Here is a 20,228-nt window from a genome sequence, read left to right as displayed (position 1 = left end):
CCAATGAAATGATAAAAAAAAAATTCAAAGTATGAAAAGGTAAAGAGCGGCCTGGTGACGCGAGTACTTAGTTTGTCGGCCTTACAGCCCTTGGATCCTGGGTTCAAATCCAAGTCACGTTCACCTGTGTGGAGTGTGCATGTTCTCCTCGGGCTCTCGTGAGTGATAGGTTCACCAATAGATACACCTTAAGATAAGAAAGACATCTGACACAGAGAATCGATCCTGACTCGCCTTCAACCCAGATAATTCTAAGGAATAGAATCCTCTCCTGCCCATTTAATTGCATAAGAGTCAAAACAATTAAGGTAATCTATTCAAAACAATTAAGATCATCTTTTCAAAACAATTAAGGTCCTCTATTCAAAACAATTAAGGCCATCTATTCAAAATAATTTAGGTAATCTATTAAAAACAATAAAGGTCATCTAATCAAAACAATTAAGATCAAAAATCAAAACAGTTGCATAAGATTTAAAACAAGGAGGCATCCATTCAAAACAGTTAAGGTCATTTATTCAATACAATTGCATCACCACCTGGTGTGGAATCCAAGTCAAAACAACTAAGCGTCCTTCCAGGATCTTCAGTGTGAGCTTGCGACTGTGTGAGAAGTCGAGGTTAAGAAACAATTTAGGAGTCTTCGCGGATCAGTGTGAGAGGTGGAGGTTTCAAAACAATTTTGATAAGTACAGCTAGATAGAGGGGCGACCTTCCCGTTGTAGTTCAGGGGCGTTAACAATGCAAGTGTATAATAATAACAATAATAATTCCAACATTTCCCCCCTATTATTATAAATTTGCACATGATCTCCTTGATAAAACTTCCTTTCGGCTTTATTCTATAAATTCATTTTACGGCAAATACAAATACACTTGGAAGAAGTTTGTTGTCTCGATTTTTACCAGAATTCACCTTGCTTGCATATAGGGCCTAAAAGAGGTGGAACAAAATCATTCTCGTTCAACTCATTTTCATAATTTGCGTAATCCTGGACATCAATGTTAAAATGTATGTAAAGTGATATAAAAATGTAAAATATTTTATTTCTGTATGCCTCGTCTGTTTTGTATGTCCCTAATTGTGTGAAACGTGACAAAGTTGACCTGTTGTTATTTGCTCACTAAATGTTGATTTTTCAGAAGTTGGCGCAAGGTTTTTTTTACATGCTCAGTTATTGTTTCATTTTATGATTTTTTTTCCAACGTGGCTCGTGGCTAATAAGCAACGTGGCTCGTGGCTAATAAGCAGATACAATCCTTGCAATTCGGAATATGTTAGAGCAATTACACCAACCATAAGTCGGTCTAGCAAAGAGCGCAAGCAGGGGATCGGACAACACCCACACATTGTCAAAGTATTAGCCAAAACGGCTATTGATATCACCTCGGTGAAAGCCAATTTTTACATTTGCCGAAGGCCTTATCCTACCATTCTGCCAGTTCCACTCCAGAGTGCCTCGTTTCCGTTTCAGGGTCAGGCCTTCAACGGCTTAGGTGAGGAACCCATTGGGGGACGTGTTGTTGAGTGCAACATTTTCAAACGTTGCATACGCCCCCTGATCCATCAAGAGCACATCAACTGTCAGAAGCATATCAACCGCTTTGCGGTCCTGTAAAGTCATAAGACTGGTGGTTTCCAGCTGTTCCTTCATTGCAAATCAAATTTCTTTTTTGGACATTGTAATGGATGTTGTTCACCCTATTCATATTTTTATTTGGCGTAACCCAAAGAAAAATTGACTCCTGCTGCAATCTGGCAAACCAACCCATAAATCGGATCGTCATCCCTCGATGGGGCTCAACATCGTTGAGAGAGGCCAGCTGCTGCACCGAAATTACGAGCAGCCAATTGTATCTCCTCCACTCTGAAAGGCGCCATTCACTGCTTTCATAACAGGATAGACACTGTTTCAATATTTTTCACTTTTTTATGAGTAGGGCAGATTTTCTTTTGTAAAAACACTTTCCCCAAAGAATGGTGATTGAGGGAGTTTTTTATATCCGATCGTATTTTCCCTTGTCTGGTCATCTGTTTTAACCAATTGTAAGAAGGTTTAGTCTCAATTGAAACCTTTTCACCTTTTTGCATATGGAGACGCTAAAACCAATATAAAAGAGTTCCCTGTAGTTTATGGTATTGCTCGCTGAGCAATAATATTTCCAATCAATATTGGAGTGGTTGGCATCTTATTAGGTCACAAAGCTTATCTTACCCGTCTCCTCAACATTTCAACTGAGACTTTCCTCTTACAGTGCAAAAAGGTGGCTCAACATCCTCCTCTCGGCGTGCTAGTGCTTCTTCTTTAAACTGCAGGCACCACCGTTGGTCTAGTCCAAAATATTATTTGGACAATTTCGGCGGCCCGGATTAAAAAGCTTAGTCGGCCGGATGTGGCCCGCGGGCCGTAGTTTGCCCATTCCTGGTCTAGTTCATTTCATGTTGAGAAGCACAGTCTCCTTCTGCTAATCAAAATTCAATGCGTTTTCTTCAACATTTTTCTTTTTATGTAGTCAGCCAGATTAGCCTCATCACATAGTTCCAATTGTGCAGTGAATAATGGCGATTTATATGGTCTACTGAATATGTTTTCCTGTCCTGTTGAACTCGTTATGTAGGCAGTGATTTCATAACGAGATATGGAACCTTCTGTCCGTCCAGCCATTTATTTTGTTAACACAATTTGGGTGCCATTATCACTATATATCAATGGTTCTTTGGAACTTTTTCAAACCTTGCACTGATATGCCGAGTACAAGTTAAGCATGCTCTGCAACCAACTTAACCCTATAAGTTGTGTAGTGGTACCGTACCAAGCCACCCCCCCCCCCCCCCCCAGTCGAGAAATAGGACTTCCCATTACTCAGGCTAGCTTTTAAAGGCAGCTCACCCAAGTAAGCTGAAATACCAATTTGTTTTATTTTTGTTTTTCCCTGAGTGCTCCCAAACTTCCCATTCCGCAGAGAATATTATTTGTTTCTCCACGTTAAGTTTCAAATGTGGAGTACTGCTGCTGCATTCTCGTCAAAAATTTCATTTGGCAAAATTTTTTTTCTTTTTTTTTTATTCTAATCTGTCGCCGCCATCCCCGAAAGGCTTATTGGCGATTTCAGAAATCATTTCAAATTTCCAAATCATTTTCTACCTTATGATTGATAGATTATATCTTGGTGGCCAGCCAATCAAAAACACAAATAGACAGACAATCATTCACGCTCACACTCATAATCAGGGTAATAAAAGAGTGTTCAACCAGTCTAGCATCCATAATTTTTGATAGATCTGAAAATACAACTTCAGGAGCAGGTTAAGAAAGAGAGATCAATTTAATAGAAAACTGGTTTATTACCGGACTGCAGGATGGGGGACAATGTTCAAACAGCTGTGAACCACTCAGTCTAGCGTCCTCGCAATACTTTCTGAATTAACATTGGGTCAGTCTTTATATAGGAAAACAGAGCACAATATGGTTTCTATGACAACGACCAAACTCTGGGCAAAGTCTGATCAATCAGTTACAAGTCTCCAAGGCAACGACCAAACTTTGGGCGAAGTGCGGTTAATCAGTGTCAAGTCCCCATGACAACAACCAAACTCGGGAAAGTTTCTTATGACAATGATGTTTCTATACTTTCAAAAACTGATGCAATATGAACAAGCAGTTGCCAAGCGACGTTGTCATTTTATCTTAATGTTATCTTACAATTTTGTTTTGTTGGAGTAAACTGGAGTACCCCACACTCTGGAAGGTCTGGATCCACCCCGCTTTTATTAGTAGATCTTAGTACCGGCTGGCCACCGATACAGTGTGTCCCCCGCCTCAAGTCAGCAGGGATAAGCTCCAGCATCTCCCGCGAGTGATGAAGTGGATAAGGCGGTTCAGAAAATGAATGAAAAAATATCTATGAATAAAAGATCTTCATAATTACCATTAGAATATGCACAAATCCGACTTAGATTTTACCTTATTTTACACATCTGTCCTTCTCACTGCTCATTCTCATTCAAATGACTTTTCTGCTGAACGTGTAACTTGAGATAGTCAAGTTTCCATTTATAAGCCATATTTTTCTATGATTTTGCTTTGATTTATTTAATAAGGGATAGCACATAATTAATGAACATATTTATATTCATGTTAATGAACATAATATGTAAGATTTTGGCCGAGGGCTAATTTTGTTTTATAGTCCATTGTGTAGGTTGAAGACAAACGATCACACATTCTAGACAGACACGCGCACACACAAAACCCCACACACAGTAGATTTAGACAGCTCTCACCCGATTTCATCGCTTGTTCTTCTATTTGCACAGTAAAGTAAAAATAAATGTATTAAGAAATATTAAAAGTAAAAATAAATGTATTAAGAAATATTAAAATGTAATTTTAAAAAAAGATAGAAGTGCTGTAAAACACCAAAAACATAAGAGTGGACGGAACTACTGCCACTGGCTGCCGCGTAAACGGCGCCATCATTGGGAAACGAGTAAAAAAAGTTTGGATTTTATTTTGTGCGCGCCATGTGATTGCTGCTGCTCGGAGAAGACGAGAGTAGTGCGCAATTGCGCAAGCGCACAGCTTAGAGGGAACATTGACACTCGAGTATTTTAACCGTTTGTAAAAAAAATTAACATCCATGTTTTGCAATAAATTATACCCTTCGTTTATGCTATCAGTTTAGCTGTTTGTACACACAATTGGGGTGGCAATAGTACCGCCTCTAAATTTTGTTTTAGTAGCTCTCTATGAATCTTGTATTCCGTTCGAGTTTTGCCCACTTTATTCATTCCTAGACAACCCATCTACTTAAAGCATTACTCAGAGGTTTTTATATTTTATAATTTGGAGGTGCTATTTTTCAAATATTTCCAGCACTTGTTTCAAACCATGAAAGGCTCCACCAGATTTTGGACATTCAGTGCCAATAGACCCCATTTCAAATTTCCCTCGAATTTGTTTTAGACTTGAGATTCCTATTCCCCAAATATTTCAGAGTTCATGCGTCAATGCATTCTGTCAAACCCAAAGCGACAGCATAATGTTTTTACAGCCAGATTTTGGAACTTGGAGAATTGTTCCATTTCCCACTTATCTAAGATTGTCCTTGACAATTGTTATCTCTGTAACATTTAGGTGTATTAACCCCGTCACTGCAATGGTGTACGTTTTAAGGTAAAGGTTTCTTAATTTGTATGCTTTTAACGAAATAGAAACTAACATTGTTTGGTTGTATCAATTGATTAATGCTTATCCTATCAGTAATATCCTAATAGTCATCAACATGACCTATGCCAAAGCATATTTCACCCACTCAGGACAAACAGGGAATGTATTTTGTGCACTTGAAAGACACTCCATGTTTCTTCAGTTGTCGGGAAACTATGCTAAAAAACAAAGTAAAATAAAATAAAGAAGACATTAAAGCAAAAATTAATTCATGAAAAGTATTTTTTTTTTAAAACTAACTACATGAGGAGGCCCAAGAATAAAAGACTTCAGAATACAAAAGCCTAATGAAGCTCAGTAGTGTTCCAGGGCATGGGAGCAACTGTGTAAAAAGTGTGATCACCCTTTCCCTTGAATCTGGATCGTGGGAGATCAAAGAGCTGATGAAAAGAGACCAGAAGGTTCGAGGGTAAAAAATAGTGCAAAGGTCAGGTCGGGAGGTAAGGTAGATCCAGACCATGAAAAGCATTATAACTGAAGAGGAAAACTTGAATGCAGAAGTGCCTTTACAGTCCCCAATTTTACTCTGTGTTACCCAATATTTTTAGCGGGTTGTGAGCCAATGGGGAACGGAAGTCGTCATTTGTCAGCCATCAAGAGCATCTACATTAAATATCTATCAATAATGTCAAGGACATTGAAAGCAAATAATAAAAATCAACATCCAACTTTAACATAGTTTTTCAACCAAACCGTTTTTAAATCCATCAAGAGACAAAAGATGTCTCCTTGTTTCTGTTTGTAATTGTGTTTAGTGTGAGTGCATGTATAAAACTGTTATTCCACATTGTTAAATTTTTAATTGTAGAGTATAACTAATTATCTATCTGTCTTTTTTCTAGCTGATGGATAAAGAGTGCTATCGGGACATTGAGAAAATTAAGACTATTGGCAGTACATACATGGCTGCTGTGGGTCTAGTTCCCACTTTTGGCACAAAGGTACTCAATCGGAATTCTTTCGTAAATCTTTTCTTTAAAGTTGAGAATAAAGCATGCTCATATTTTTCATTATCTTATATATATATATATATATATATATATATATATATATATATATATATATATATATATATATATATATATATATATATATATATATATATATATAGAGAGAGAGAGAGAGAGAGAGAGAGAGAGAGAGAGAGAGAGAGAGAGAGAGAGAGAGAGAGAGAGAGAGAGAGAGAGAGAGAGAGAGAGAGAGAGAGAGAGAGAGAGAGAGAGAGAGAGAGAGAGAGAGAGAGAGAGAGAGAGAGAGAGAGAGAGAGAGAGAGAGAGAGAGAGAGAGAGATATACCATTTTTCTATTTGTACTCATGCTGGTTTCACCTGCTTAGCTTCATTTGTGTTTGATTGAAAATTTCACATGATCTTATGTGTAGGGTTTATAAAAGTACTTTAAAAAATTTTCAGGCAAAGAATTCCATCATTTCGCATCTATGCACAGTAGCAGATTTTGCCATTGAGATGTTTGACGTTCTGGATGCAATTAACTACCAGTCTTATAATGACTTTGTCCTTAGAGTGGGTGAGTAAAGCACACACACACTCACGCGCACACACACACACACTCATGCACAAACACACACGCACATACTCGCACACAGGCTGACCTTTTGCACTAGACATTAGTCACTCTAATTGCCGGAAAGTTTGCCCGGAAATGCATCAGAAAGAGAGCGTTCCATTCACAGTGAAACATGCACTTCTGAGTTCCATTGTGCTGAGGATCCTGTGGGGAGCCTATGTTCGGCCTCTGCGTAGTGTACGCAGCCATCCTGTGTCCAGATTGAACGGCTGGGTCCATGTAGAGAAATCTCGTGTGTGAACCATTTTGTAGAAATTATTATTTTTATTTCATGTACTGCATTTATTTTTCCAGGCCACGTCCACCTTTGTGCAGTTTGCATGTTTGCAGTTTGGCGCGGGTTTCTTCCAGGTACTCCGGTTTCCTCTCACATTCCAAAAACATGCATGGTAGGCTGATTGGACACTCTAAATTGCCCTCAAATATGAGTGTGAGTGTGCATGGTTGTCCGTCTCCTTGTACCCTACTATCGGCTGGTCACCGATTCAGGGTGTTCCCCGCCTCTGGACCGGAGACAGCTGGGATTGGCTCCAGCACCCCCCACAACCCTAATGAGGATAAAGCGGTTACGAAAATGAGATGAAATGCACGAAACTTCAAGGTGACAAAGACGAAACGGCCGATACGGTCATTTATTTCAAAATATAGAATAGATAAACAGATAAAACGCCAAAATAAAATTATTTAGACGTCTATGAATTACATTTTAAAAAAAAACATATATCTTCCATAAAACGTGTAAAAACTCAAGCTCCTGGCTCAGGGGATCGCTATTTTACCGTAGTTAAATGTGCTTTGACTGGGCAGACGTGAATAGTCTTGATAGATGTGTTCATAGTGTTTATCATGTCAGCACTTAGTTGTTAAGGCTCTTCAAAGGTTTTATGGTCGAGCATTAAAATATCAGCCTTAATACCAGCGTAATGTATATCTCATGCAATTATTGCACGCAGAGACTTGAAAATTAGACCGCTACGGACACACTACTACCTGGTTGTACTGCTCACGTTACTTCCTTTTTGAATTTGTCTACGTGTAGGCAACAACCTTTAGGAACACCGAAAGGAAATTATTGTGTATTTGTGATTATAAAATAAAAAAAATCCTGCTTTTATTTTTATTTTTTGTTCGAAAGTGATAACTACAGCAGTAATAAAGAGATATTTCGACATTAAAAGCAGATAATTCGACATTAGAAGCAATATGGTCCCCACAACATCTTAAATTTCTGGTAAGAAAATTGTAATTTCTCTCATTAAATAGCATCGGGTTCTCCTCAAGATAGACTTTTTTCCTTTTTCAAATTGAATAATTTGATATTTTGCATATATGAAGAAAGGCATATTAAGTTCCTTATGATCTTGACCCAAATAATATGCAATCCAGCAGACGATCCTCTCTATTCATACAGTATCTCAGAAATACCACAAGCGATGATTTTTCTTAAGATTTTCCCTTCAAAGTCACACAATGATACCCCCCTAAAATGAATATGGAGGCAGAAAATTGTGAATCAGGGTAGTCTTATACGAGGGAAATTGTAAAATTATACGGATTGAAGGCAACTTTAAGGGTGCGACTTATACGAGGCGGCTTATATTCAAGAAAAAAAAGGTACTTGGATTAGCATCGTGGTGTGATTTATTTTAAAACAGATCTTTCTGAAAGCTGCAACCTAGTACGTTGTTTTTTTGTGCTCAGGCATTAATGTGGGTCCAGTGGTGGCAGGAGTCATTGGAGCCCGAAGACCTCAGTATGATATCTGGGGAAACACAGTAAATGTAGCAAGCAGGATGGAAAGCACTGGAATACAAGGAAAAATACAAGTAAGTACTGCATACAGCAAGTCCACTCTTCCTGTCCCATACCATCAATTTTGATCCACGTAGTATTGCAAATTGGAAAAAAATTAAGGGTTCTTAAATATTTATGTCAGAAAAAACATGATCATTATATTGAGGTGTTTTTGAAAGAAGCTCTTGTCAAATGTATGAATGTCCTTGATGCACTATAATAGAATACAGAAGATAGAAAAAATACTGCATTTTCCGTACTATAAGGGGCACCACGGGCACCACATTATAAGGTGCTCCTTCAATGAATGACACATTTCAAAAATGTTTCATTTTAAAAATATATATGGCACATAATAAGGATAAACACTCCGCATTACACTGGTCTACCGCGCCGCATTATATGGGTCTAATGTAGAGGCTGGAATTATGTTATGCATCCACTAGATGGTGGTGCGCTAAAGGGAATGTCAACAAAACAGTTAGATAGGTCAGCCAAAATGTATTAATAGATTACAATATATATAGAAGCATATATATATGAAATCTGCCTCAAGGCCTTCACAATCAGTTCTGTGGGCTCTGCCACATTAAACAAGCGTCGATAATCAGAATTCGATTTGGTGATTTTGGTGGAAAGATTTATCCTCATTAGGGTCACGTGGGGTGCTGGAGCCTATCCCAGCTGATTCCGGGCCAGGGGGGGGGGTCTAAGTGGTGGCCAGCCAATCGCAGGGCACAAGGAGATGGACAACCATGCACACTCAGACCCATACCCAGGGACAATTTAGATTTTCCAATCATCCTAACATTGCATGTTTTTGGAATGTAGGTGAAACCACGCAGGAACATGCAAACTTTATAAGCTTTTTAGTTAAGTTGTAACACGTTTCTTCTGTTTCTCTTGCTGTACTTAATGCAGCTTTATTCTTTGATTTTCATTATTGGACCAAAAAAGGTTGGAACAAATTAATTAGTTTTTAGTCCATTTCAATTGGAAACGTTTGTTCGAGTTACGAGAATATCAACATACGAGCTCAGTCCCGGAACGAATTAAGCTTGTATCTGGAGGCACTGTATTATTATTTTTTTAAGTTGATAAAAACTCCTAAGCGAAAGCCACTCTTGCTACTAGGACTCAGCACTGAAGAAAAAAAACGTTATAATAGGTGTGACCCTACATCGCAATTTTGCATTAATCGCGATATTCGAGGTATTACTGTATTGCTAAAACTAAAGGTCTTTGGGGCAGCGCAGCTGTGCCGTATCAGAATTTCCACATAAGCCTCTGAAACACTGAATTATATTATTTTTAACCCTTATAGAGCACACATTTAACCCATCAGCTGCCATTGACAGAGGTAGACGTCTGATTCATGTTGACTGTGAGGTGCAGATGCTAGTGGATATGTAACGCAAAGTTCTGACACGTTATTGATATTGTATACAGTTAAAATGAATAAAAACACTTGAGGGTTGATTCTTTTTCATACCAATTATCTCATGCATGCTATGACAGTGATAGAGCCCCAATTCAAACTGGGAAGACTGGCTTTTGAGGATTGAGAGAATGAAGGTTCGTCTGCACCTCACAGTCAACATGAATCGGGCGTCTACCGCCGTCAATGGCAGCCGATTGGTTAAATGGGTGCTCTATAAGAGTTAAAAATAATATAATTCAGTGTATCAGAGGCTTATATGGAAGTTCTGTTCTAACCACTTTAACGGAGGTGTTGGGAAATGACAATAGTATTATAAAAGGTGGGATGGGCACGGGCGAGGCAAGTTTATCTATACACACACGAGAACAGGACGTTTTGTTCCGTCATCCAGGAACACATAAATGTAAAATTGATCATTTTTATATTAGATATTTAGATATGATTGTCAATGCAATGACAAACTCTCTTTATCATGATGATAATTTTGAGGGCAAAATATTACCTGGTGGATCGCTTTCAACAGTAAAATCTCTCTCTCCCTCTCAGTATTATAATTTTGAGAGTAAGCAAATCCGGCAATGAATTGTCCGTCGACGAAATGTCCGGTCACGATTCTCCTGACTATGGTGTGGGCATCGTGGGATTTATTCTCACTCAATTGTGGCATCATTGTGGGTACGAATGGTTGTCTGTCTCTGTGTGCGCCCTACAACTGACTGGTGAAAATTTTGAGGTGCAGTCCACAACTTGCGAACTTATTTGTTTCTTTGTCGGGAAAAGAAAAGGGCCTGAGATCAAACTCAGTTCCTTAACCCCTGGTCTGAAGACTATAAAATACATTTAAAAAAATCATTTTTTTTTGCTTTTCTAGGTGACAGAAGATGTCTATCAAGTCATCGTAAAACACTATAAATTTGTTTGTCGAGGCCAAGTCAGTGTAAAGGGCAAAGGTCAGATGCTCACTTACTTCCTGGAAGAACGGTGGCAAGGCTCCAGTCTATCCAGTTCCCATCAGCACCACCACAATTCGCAGCGACGCTTAAGCGTCTTTGGCCAAGGCAATGTGTGCACCAGGTTAAGTCCAGCACCCACAGTGACCACGTATGGTGCAGTCAGGACCTCGAGCCCATGCGTGGCAAAATCAACAGCCTCCAGCAGCACCACGCGGTACCTGCCGTCTGTTCCTACATCACACGTGTGATGGACGTCCTTGGCGGTTGGGTGCAGTGAGGAAGATAGGCACGCATCTCACGGGAGACCTGGAGTCGGACTGCCAAAGCATTCAATAACGTTCTTAAAAAAACCTCGATTGGATTCTCAATCCATACTCGTGTCCTGTTTGTTGTTTGAAATATCAGGGTGTCAGGAACAGGATACCGGATGCATTGGTTTCTTTGCTCTGTAGTCAAAAGCCAAGGATAACTCCAGGGTTACAGAGCAAACTCCTGTGCCCACTAATATAATAAAATCAACACCCAAACAGGCACAGTTAATAGTGTATTGTGTAAGACTCTCGCAAGAGGTGGAAAATTCCTTTAACTACAATAGCTGATCCAATTTTGTCCCCAAATTATACCTTTTAGTGATATGTGAGATTGCCTTAGTAATGACATCTCAGAATGAGTCTATGGACTACTCATTGATTTTACACAAGGTAAATTTTGCTGGGGCACTACTACTACTGACAATGAGATATTTGTTGCTACATGTCTAATTATGCCATAAACATGCCAAAATGCAACAGGGCATGGCCTTTAATCATTCCCGCTTTAGGGTATGCTTCATCGTAAATCTCTGATAGCAAATGAGGTTAACTTAATTGGGTGGAGCTTAAGTTTATAAGATAAGTGCATGAAGACACTGCTGGATTCCGGTCATTTTGCTCTTTGTAAGCCTTTTATGCTTGACTTCCTAATTCTTCCTTGTCAAATAGTAGCAATAAACACTATGCGTTCAATCATAGCACATCCCTCTCTGCATGCTGTAGCCAGCTGGACCCTTGTTTGACCTGCTAGCTAATTTGCGTATTAGAATGTACATATTCGCCTTGTAACTCTATAGCAGGGGTCTCCAACCCCGGTCCTCGAGAGCCCCTTTCCAGTCTGCTTTCTATACCTCCCTACTCTACCACACCTGAATCAATTGATCAACTAATCAGAAAGCTGTCCAGGAGCTTGATGCCAATCTTGATTATTTGATTCAGGTGTGTTGGTGAAGGGAGAGATTGAAACAGACTAGATAGGGGCCCTCGAGGACTGGAGTTAGAGAACCCTGCTCTATAGCATGTCATAGAAAATGTGTTCTTTCTTCTGCATCATAGGTGACTCATTTCTATTAAAATTACAACAAAAAAGACCAAAATTCAGTTATTTATCATTTTCGGCAGGAGAGGTTAGGGGCGTATTCTAAGACTATACTATTTTTAGAATCTGCCTTATTTGTACCCTAAAGCTGACTGGCGACCAGTCTAGGGTTTAGTCAGCCTATTGCCGAAATTAGCTGGGATAGGCTCCAGCAACCCCCGCAAGATGACTGACTAAATGAATTTGTTTTCATGATTCAAGTATTTAAAATCCAAGTGAAGTGTATGAGGAGTCACAAAAAAACTGTGTCTTCCCCTTAGGTATGAATTCTGACTATTTTGTGGTATTGCATGGTACGTACTGTAACAATTCCTCAAATCTCATGAAGCATGTACTACCTGAAAGCTGTTGGCTATTTCATGCTTGCATTGATGAAACCTAAACACCCATCAAGCAGCGGACACAAGTTTATTATAGTATGCATGTGCTATACTGGTAGCCAATCCTCTTGAATGTAAGGTGCTTTCTCGACCTATGACTTCTTCCAAACCCTGGTGTAGAAACCTTTTGATAATTGTTGAGGACTGTGCGACATTGATCTTGGGATTCCTTTTCTCTGCTCTTGCTGTTGTCCGCATCAAGTTGATTTCTAATGTGCCAAACTATTTTCATAAAGATGTCAAACTTTGAGTTTAATCTGTTGCACAATGAAGCAGTAGCTGAAGATTGTTGAATGCCTGAATTTCTATTCTTTTAGCTGTTAATGAATGTTGTCTTGAATGATGGGAAATGTTGGTACTTCTTTGGATGTATTACCTGATTGAAGTTATATTGTACTTCATATGATATGAGAATTATTTGACTTGCTATGTTATATAGGTCAAGTGTCTGCTTTACATTTCTAAAATTTGTTAAAAATGTTTACTTTTGTACAATAGTTATGAGTTGGGGCTTATTTACAATATGCCCCTGTAAATTGGTTATTTTCATACATGATGCAATTGTTGTATGTATTTATCACTATTGTACATTGTAGTCTTTTTAAAAAGTATATTATAGATTCTTAGATGTATTTATTGAGATGTTAATGTTAATCAAAAGACAAATCAGTATTTTGTATAAGTGTTTGCACTGAAATTATATTAGCAGATTGTGAATATAAAAATAAAGCAAGAGATTATGGTTCACAGTGGGAGACTGTAGTTTCTCTAACAAACATAAACTAAAATGTTGCATAACACAAAAGAAAATAAAACACTAGCTCACATGTTAACCAACACTATTTTTCGACATTAACATGTAGCGACAATCCCCGACCATTCAAAAACATCACTCTCCAACACTGTACACACACACACTCATACAGAAGAAGAGTTAACATAACATTTTTCGTTCATCAATTACTTTCACCCAAGTGCATTTTGATACTTGAATTTGTGTGTGAGCCTGAGTTTTCCGTGTGTGTTAAGCACTTGCAAGATACTGGGCAGATCAAACTCAACAGTGGAAAAGTAAATATTCACACACTGAGAGAAGAAAGTGGAAATTGGTCTTTTCAGGACTCATTTATTAACCTAAAGGAGCAGCGTAACCGCCCATCGGCTTTCTCTGTCAGAGACGTCACTGGTCTTCTGCATGTGACCAGTATGCTGTGTGGGGTTAACAACAGTGTTACTACTTCCACCCACCCCTCGCAGTTTCCCAATGCCCCCGCTGTGTCATAACATCCTTTACTGGAAATGTTGCTGGAACCTTGACATAATGTGTGGGAAGGAATAAGGACGCACATGGTGCTTACGTCTTTTCACCCTTCTTCTTATTTTATGGTACTGACAAGTTACGATGCTGGGTCTGATTTGATTGTTTTACATTAATGGATCCATAAGATAATTAAATCTGTAATCTTGTCTGATATATTCCTAGGGTTTTTTCGGGTTGTAGTCTTTCCAAATGTGTCACCAAATCATATTTCCTGCATAGCTTATTGCTGTTTTTTCTGTGGGTCTGGCATAACCTGCTGAATCACAATATCATATACAGCGGTGCCTCTATTGACAAATGCTTCTACATGAGAAATTTAGGTTAACAAAACCCTGGATGAGAATTCCTTTTTTACAAGATACAAAAACAATTCATGTTATCTCTCATTTTCTGAACCGATTTATCCTCATTAGGTCGCGTGGGGTGATGGAACCTATTACAGCTGACTCCAGAGAATTCCTTTTTTGCACTATACAAAAACAATTCAAGTTATCTCTCTCTCATTTTCTGAAAAGATTTATCCTCATTAGGGTCGCGGGGGTGCTGGAGCATATCCCAGCTGACTCCGGCCAGAGGCGGGATACCCCCTAAATTGGTGTCCAGCCAATCGCAGGGCACAAGGAGATGGACAACCATGCACAGTCACACCCATACACAGGGTTCAATTTAGATTTTCTAATCATCCTACCATGCATGTTTTTGGAGTGTAGGTGAAACCATGCAGGAACGTGCAAACTTTATAAGATTTATAATTAAGTTGTAACACGTTGTTTCTTCTGTTTCTCTTGCTGTGCTTAATGCAGCTTTATCCTTTGGTTGTCATTATTGGACCAAAGAAGTTATGGTGCCAGTGAAAAGGAGCTTCATGTTATCAAAATGTTCATGATTGTTGCTATCACTTGTCAAAGGCACCGTCGTCGGATAGGCATTTCACCAAACGTCACATAATTTCACGTTGTTAAACTGTGTTTATGTTGTGCCCTGTATTTATACTTGAAACACAATGAGAAAAAATCACAATAGTGATTTGTTTTTGCTTCCCCAATCCAACTACTGGTATCAAGAAAATCTCCTGTGTTGGTCAAGGTAGTGTGCGCATCATGGCATCAATAATGGAATATCGATATACATCCCATCAAAACTAGTTCCACATCACCAACAGGCGATCGTTTTTGGGGTGGAAATTAAACACTTTAACATGTCAAATTTACTTGTTTGTACATTATTCACTCAACTGCTAAACGTTTGCCTTGCCTATCCACCCCAATGGAAAAGGTATTTTCATGTGTTATTAATTTTAATAGTTTAGTAAATCATTTTCTTTTTTGTATTTAGCAAGTATTTCATACAAAACTATTATACTTTTGTCATTTTTAAAGGTTTTCGGAAGTAGTAGTGGGGAATTAAGAATGGCGGAACAAATGACCACGTTTCAATTTAAAATTTGGCCCTTAAAAAAATTATGAAATCACTGCTGTAATCAATTAATATCATTATTAGGGGTACCACTAAGATAATACTCGTTTTTACAGTAACTTCTTTTACCTAACCATGCGTTACAATCTTATTGGGAGAAAAGGGGAAGAACAGCTCTGAGATAAGTAAATAGCCTCTGTGATAAACATTGTATAAACAAATCAACAAACAAAGTGAAAACACTTTAAATTGTTGAAGAACCACTGTTTGTTGCATTTTAATATCTACCGCAAACAAAATATCCTTTTTTGATTAGCAGAGATAAACATCCTTCTACTAAATACTTTGTAATCAACGATTTCCCTAGTGTAAGAGTGTTATTCTCTCTACTGTATGTTGTGTTTTTCCTCAAGGCATATCAGTCCAAAAACAGTGGGTCAATGAACTCAATGTTGTGTAAGACCACAGCTGACTGTTTCCTACTCTTCTTGAATGTTTGGCCTCTTCTAAATTGATTAACAGATGGAATTTGACATCCTTGTCCAGACTTCATAAAGCACACAGGAAATCCCTTAATATCTTTCAGAAATGAGCAGACCGCCATTAGTACTTTTTTTTCATTGTTTCTTTCATTTTTCTAAAGCGCTTATCCTCACAAGGGTATTGGGTGGTGCTGGAGCTTATGCGAGCTGACTAGGGCAGGAGGCACCCTGAATATGTGACCAGCCAATCGCACGGTACAAGGAGAATGAGAACCATCGGTGCTCACACTCATAGCTAGGAGCAATTGAGAGTGTTCAACTTTCCGACATTGCATGTTTTTGGGATGTGGGAGGAAACTGGAGTACCAGGAGAAAACCCACGCAAGCCTGGGGATAATAGGATTGAACCCAGGACCCCAGAACTGTGAGACCAACAAGCTTACCACCCGGCTGTCGTGCCGTAATTGTGAAACTGAAAAAAATCAAAAGCACCACTCCAGTAATCCCTCGAATGTCGCAGTTAATGCAGACCAATCATGACCACAATAAACGAAAAACCGCAAAGTAAGATAACCCCCATTATTACTACTATATTACCTGTTTTTGCCCCTATACATATATACAAGTACAATTGTCAAAATATTTATATTTATTAAATATTACATATAAAAAGACAGTAATGTATAAATATTCAATTTTAATCTATATATTTATATACATAAATGCAAACACTAAATACTGTACTGACAGTGAAAATAGTTCCTCCACGCTTGATATAAATCCAAAAACAGGCTAATGAGAGTTTTAGTCCAAGCCCTAGAAAGGGAGCCCTCTTTCAGCGAGGTACAGTTTTGCGTTTGGAATTAAACTAGATGTTACTTTCTTTTGCTCTTTTCTCATCGGTACACAAGCATCATATGGACACTGACAAAACTGTTGTTTTGGTCACTATTTTAAATTACTTGACAGAGTCTTTAAACGTATAAAGGCAAATTGTGTTGTTGCCATGCTAATCAGTAATCAGTCTTAGACATGATTGTTTTAGTACATAATGAAATAAAGATATCGAAACCAACTCGAGTAACAACTGTAGATCCCACGGTGGGGCATGCGGACGCCTACGAAGGGGGAGCCACAGAGCCCGTTTGAGGAAGACCAAGACCAATTTATTGACCCACCAGAAACCTTGGCATTGTGCGCCGACACTGCCGTGGTATAAACCTTGAGGGTGGTTTGGAAAGCCCCACTCTAATGGAGCGCCTGCAAGAATTCCAGAAAAATTTGAACAGAACATTACACTGGGTCCACCCCATTGTCACACACCACTCAAGTAAGAAACTCCACTTATAGACATATTGCCGATGGTTGAAGGGTGCCCGGCATTCAAAAGCATCAGTCTGGTCGAAACCCAACAGTCACCAATCATTGATTCGGTCCCCTCAGTGGCTACACAAGCAGACGGAGACGCCGGGGATGGATGTGCCAAAATCTTCTCCCTGATTCACCTCACCTCACCTTCAGGGATATGCCAAAGTTAATCAAGGCACAGCCTGTGCAACAATGGAAACTACAGGCAGCCTGGCCACAAGGAGGCCACCATTAGGAAAATATACCCCTCCAGAAGGACTCGGTGGAGCATAGGCCAAATCAGGCCGAGCAGCAGGAAGCCGTGGAGCAGGCCCCTCCGCCAATGCTGGGCCAGCGCATCCTGACCCAGGGAATTGGAGCAATTTCCTAGGGAGAACAAGCGCTGAGCAGCAAACCGCAAACGGGCCAGACGTGTGGCCGCATACGCCAGAAGTTGCCTAGAGCCATACAACAGAAGAGCCCACGAGGTGACCCTTTGGTGGTTGATATGGTATACCATGACAGCATTGTTCCACCGCAGAAGCATGTGCCTTCCTCGCAGGTTTTGGGTACCACTTCTCGAGAAGTAGGTGCAATGCCCACAGCTCCCGTATGTTGATATACTTGACCTGGTTTCACAGAGACCACTGTCCCAAAGAGTACTTTTCTGTCAGACAGCACCCCACTTGAAGCAGCTGCCATGAATAATGATGAACTCCAGACGGGCAGGGGTCACGCATAATAGGACGCCATTCACCAGAAAGACCCCGTTTCCCCAAAGTGCCAGAGCAAGCCCGCACCATTGGGAGACCTTGAGCATCCGGTGATAGTAGCATCAGACCTCCAGGTGGAAACCGTTCAGCACTGCTGAAGGGGGCGCGACAAAAGAAGCCCAATGGGAACAATGGTCGCCAAGGACGTCAGCATGCCCAAAAGCCAGATGAAGGCCACATACAGCCACCAGTGGCCAACCGGGAACTCCAAGATGAGGCGGAGGGTGTTCTATTCTCGGCAGGATGAAAGTCGAGCAATGAGTCGACGAGTCCAGTAACACCCCGAACAAAGGCGAGAACACATCATCAAATTGACCCTGACACTCAAACGAGCCACATGGGCGAGAGGGTCTATGTATTCTTGGCAGCCTGAAGACGTGACAGCAGCAGTTAGAGTTGAATTTCACGGAAAATGTAGACAGGCATAGCCGCAATAATAAAAAAAAAAAGTGAAGTAGGATCAGCCCTATTTTAACTACCATACTACATGTTTTCGTGTCTATACAAAAAAGTACAATTATCAAGAAGTGTTGTTAAATGTTAAAGTCACAGGCATATGAAAAGAATGTAATGTATATATAAATAAAATCCCGACATGGGAAAAAAAAATAATTTAAGTACTGTACTCAATAAAGAGAGTTCCTCTTCGCTTAATTTAAATACATTTTCAAAAAAATATTATTGGGAGCTTTGAGTACAAGTCTTTTTCGGCAGATTCTTCAGGAGGCACCATAGGGGAGCTTTACAGGAAGATTTTTTGCGGGAGGTTTTCGACGCACAAAGATGTTGATGGTTCTTTTTTTTTATACAAATATGTTTTTGTACAAGGACATGATAATGTGAGGGCGATATTCAATGGTTATGACATATTTCTAACCCTAACCCGGCCATCCTGTCCACTGAATGAGTTAAATTCTCAGTTAAAGGCGATGGAATCTGCCGTAAATTCACCTGAGTGGTAACACACTGTGCATCAGCACCAGCATCGCGGGATCCGGGGAGCCAACGGGTGAGCCCTGCGCAGAGGACCTGGAGCTCAGCACCAATGGCGCAATTGCCAAAGCAACCAAAATTCAGGGGTGCCAAACGAATACGATTAGCCCTTGAAGAACTTCAAACGATTGACACTTTTCAGGTTTATTTCACCGCAAAAAAAACACCATCTTATATTTAGGCCAATACGGTATGTAACCTTGTACCGTGACTTCATTGGAATTGTTATTCCCACTGCACATGCGCAAGGGATCATTCAGTGCTTACAGGACTGTCTCTGGCAGTCAGGAGGGATGAACTAGACTTGCTTCCTCCAGTTGGAAGATCATAACAATTATTCTTTAAGTTAAGCATCCAACTTATTTCCACAATGATTCAGAAATGAAGAATTTGCCAATAGAGACAATGCGTCGGAACATCTAGATTTATTGGTTCTTGTGTTTCCTGAAGGCTTTGAGATAGCCAGTAGAAGGTAACCGTCACCCTGAAGTAGTGCTTGTTTCGATGTTTTGAGCTCAACTCAATCTGGAGAAAATGTTGTTTTGTGTAATTTTTTAAAATCCTGTATTACTGTATTTGGATGGAAGCTTTTCTACCCTTTGATATAGTGCTCATTTTTATGCGTTGCCTATTTCCTGTTTTTGTGGCAACCCACAACTTTAATGATGGACAGTCTACTTGATCTTTTTATGCTTTTCTAAATATTTTAATTATAGTACATGGTCATCAAATGTGTTATTCATTTATAATTATTTATTGTTATTTTGGAAGGCTGTCAACTATAGTGTGATTATTAGTTTTAATTTTTCTCGGGTGCGTAATAGATGTAAGATCGGGCCGACAAAGTCCTGCCCGACCCAACCCGACCCGAGCCTGGCGAATTAACTGGATTTGCAGGACCGAATCCAAAGCAAACCCGAAATGTTATCTTTCATTTGTCAGGACTCCCGAGTAGGGAGGAGGGGGCGTGGTTTATGATAACAAATTAAAGCCTGTCTTCTGTAATGAAAATTAAGTCAAACAAGACTGTATAAACATTTACATATTTGATATGACAATATAGATGTTTGATGATTTCATTGTTTAAATGCCTGCCCGGTG

The 20,228-nt window shown here is 39.5% G+C and overlaps 1 protein-coding gene across 4 annotated transcripts in view; it reads left to right on the top strand.

The window, feature by feature from the left end:
* adcy1a (adenylate cyclase 1a) overlaps positions 1 to 13,544 on the top strand; it is a 59,592-nt gene extending 46,048 nt beyond the window's left edge. For 2 of the 4 annotated variants that reach the window (XM_077716702.1, XM_077716700.1), the window contains 5 exons: positions 6,074 to 6,172; positions 6,643 to 6,757; positions 7,112 to 7,168; positions 8,519 to 8,643; positions 10,924 to 13,544. In XM_077716702.1, coding sequence (XP_077572828.1) covers positions 6,074 to 6,172; positions 6,643 to 6,757; positions 7,112 to 7,168; positions 8,519 to 8,643; positions 10,924 to 11,253 — 726 coding nt within the window. In that variant the 3' untranslated portion in view covers positions 11,254 to 13,544. The remainder of the gene's footprint in view (positions 1 to 6,073; positions 6,173 to 6,642; positions 6,758 to 7,111; positions 7,169 to 8,518; positions 8,644 to 10,923) is intronic. The other 2 variants (XM_077716709.1, XM_077716701.1) reach the window with 2 other exon arrangements.
* Positions 13,545 to 20,228: the final 6,684 nt, after the last annotated feature.

The sequence above is a fragment of the Stigmatopora nigra genome, chromosome 5 (genome assembly GCF_051989575.1).
Source record: "Stigmatopora nigra isolate UIUO_SnigA chromosome 5, RoL_Snig_1.1, whole genome shotgun sequence".
NCBI classification, from domain to species: Eukaryota; Metazoa; Chordata; class Actinopteri; order Syngnathiformes; family Syngnathidae; genus Stigmatopora; species Stigmatopora nigra.
This window is presented reverse-complemented; position numbering and strand designations above follow the sequence as displayed.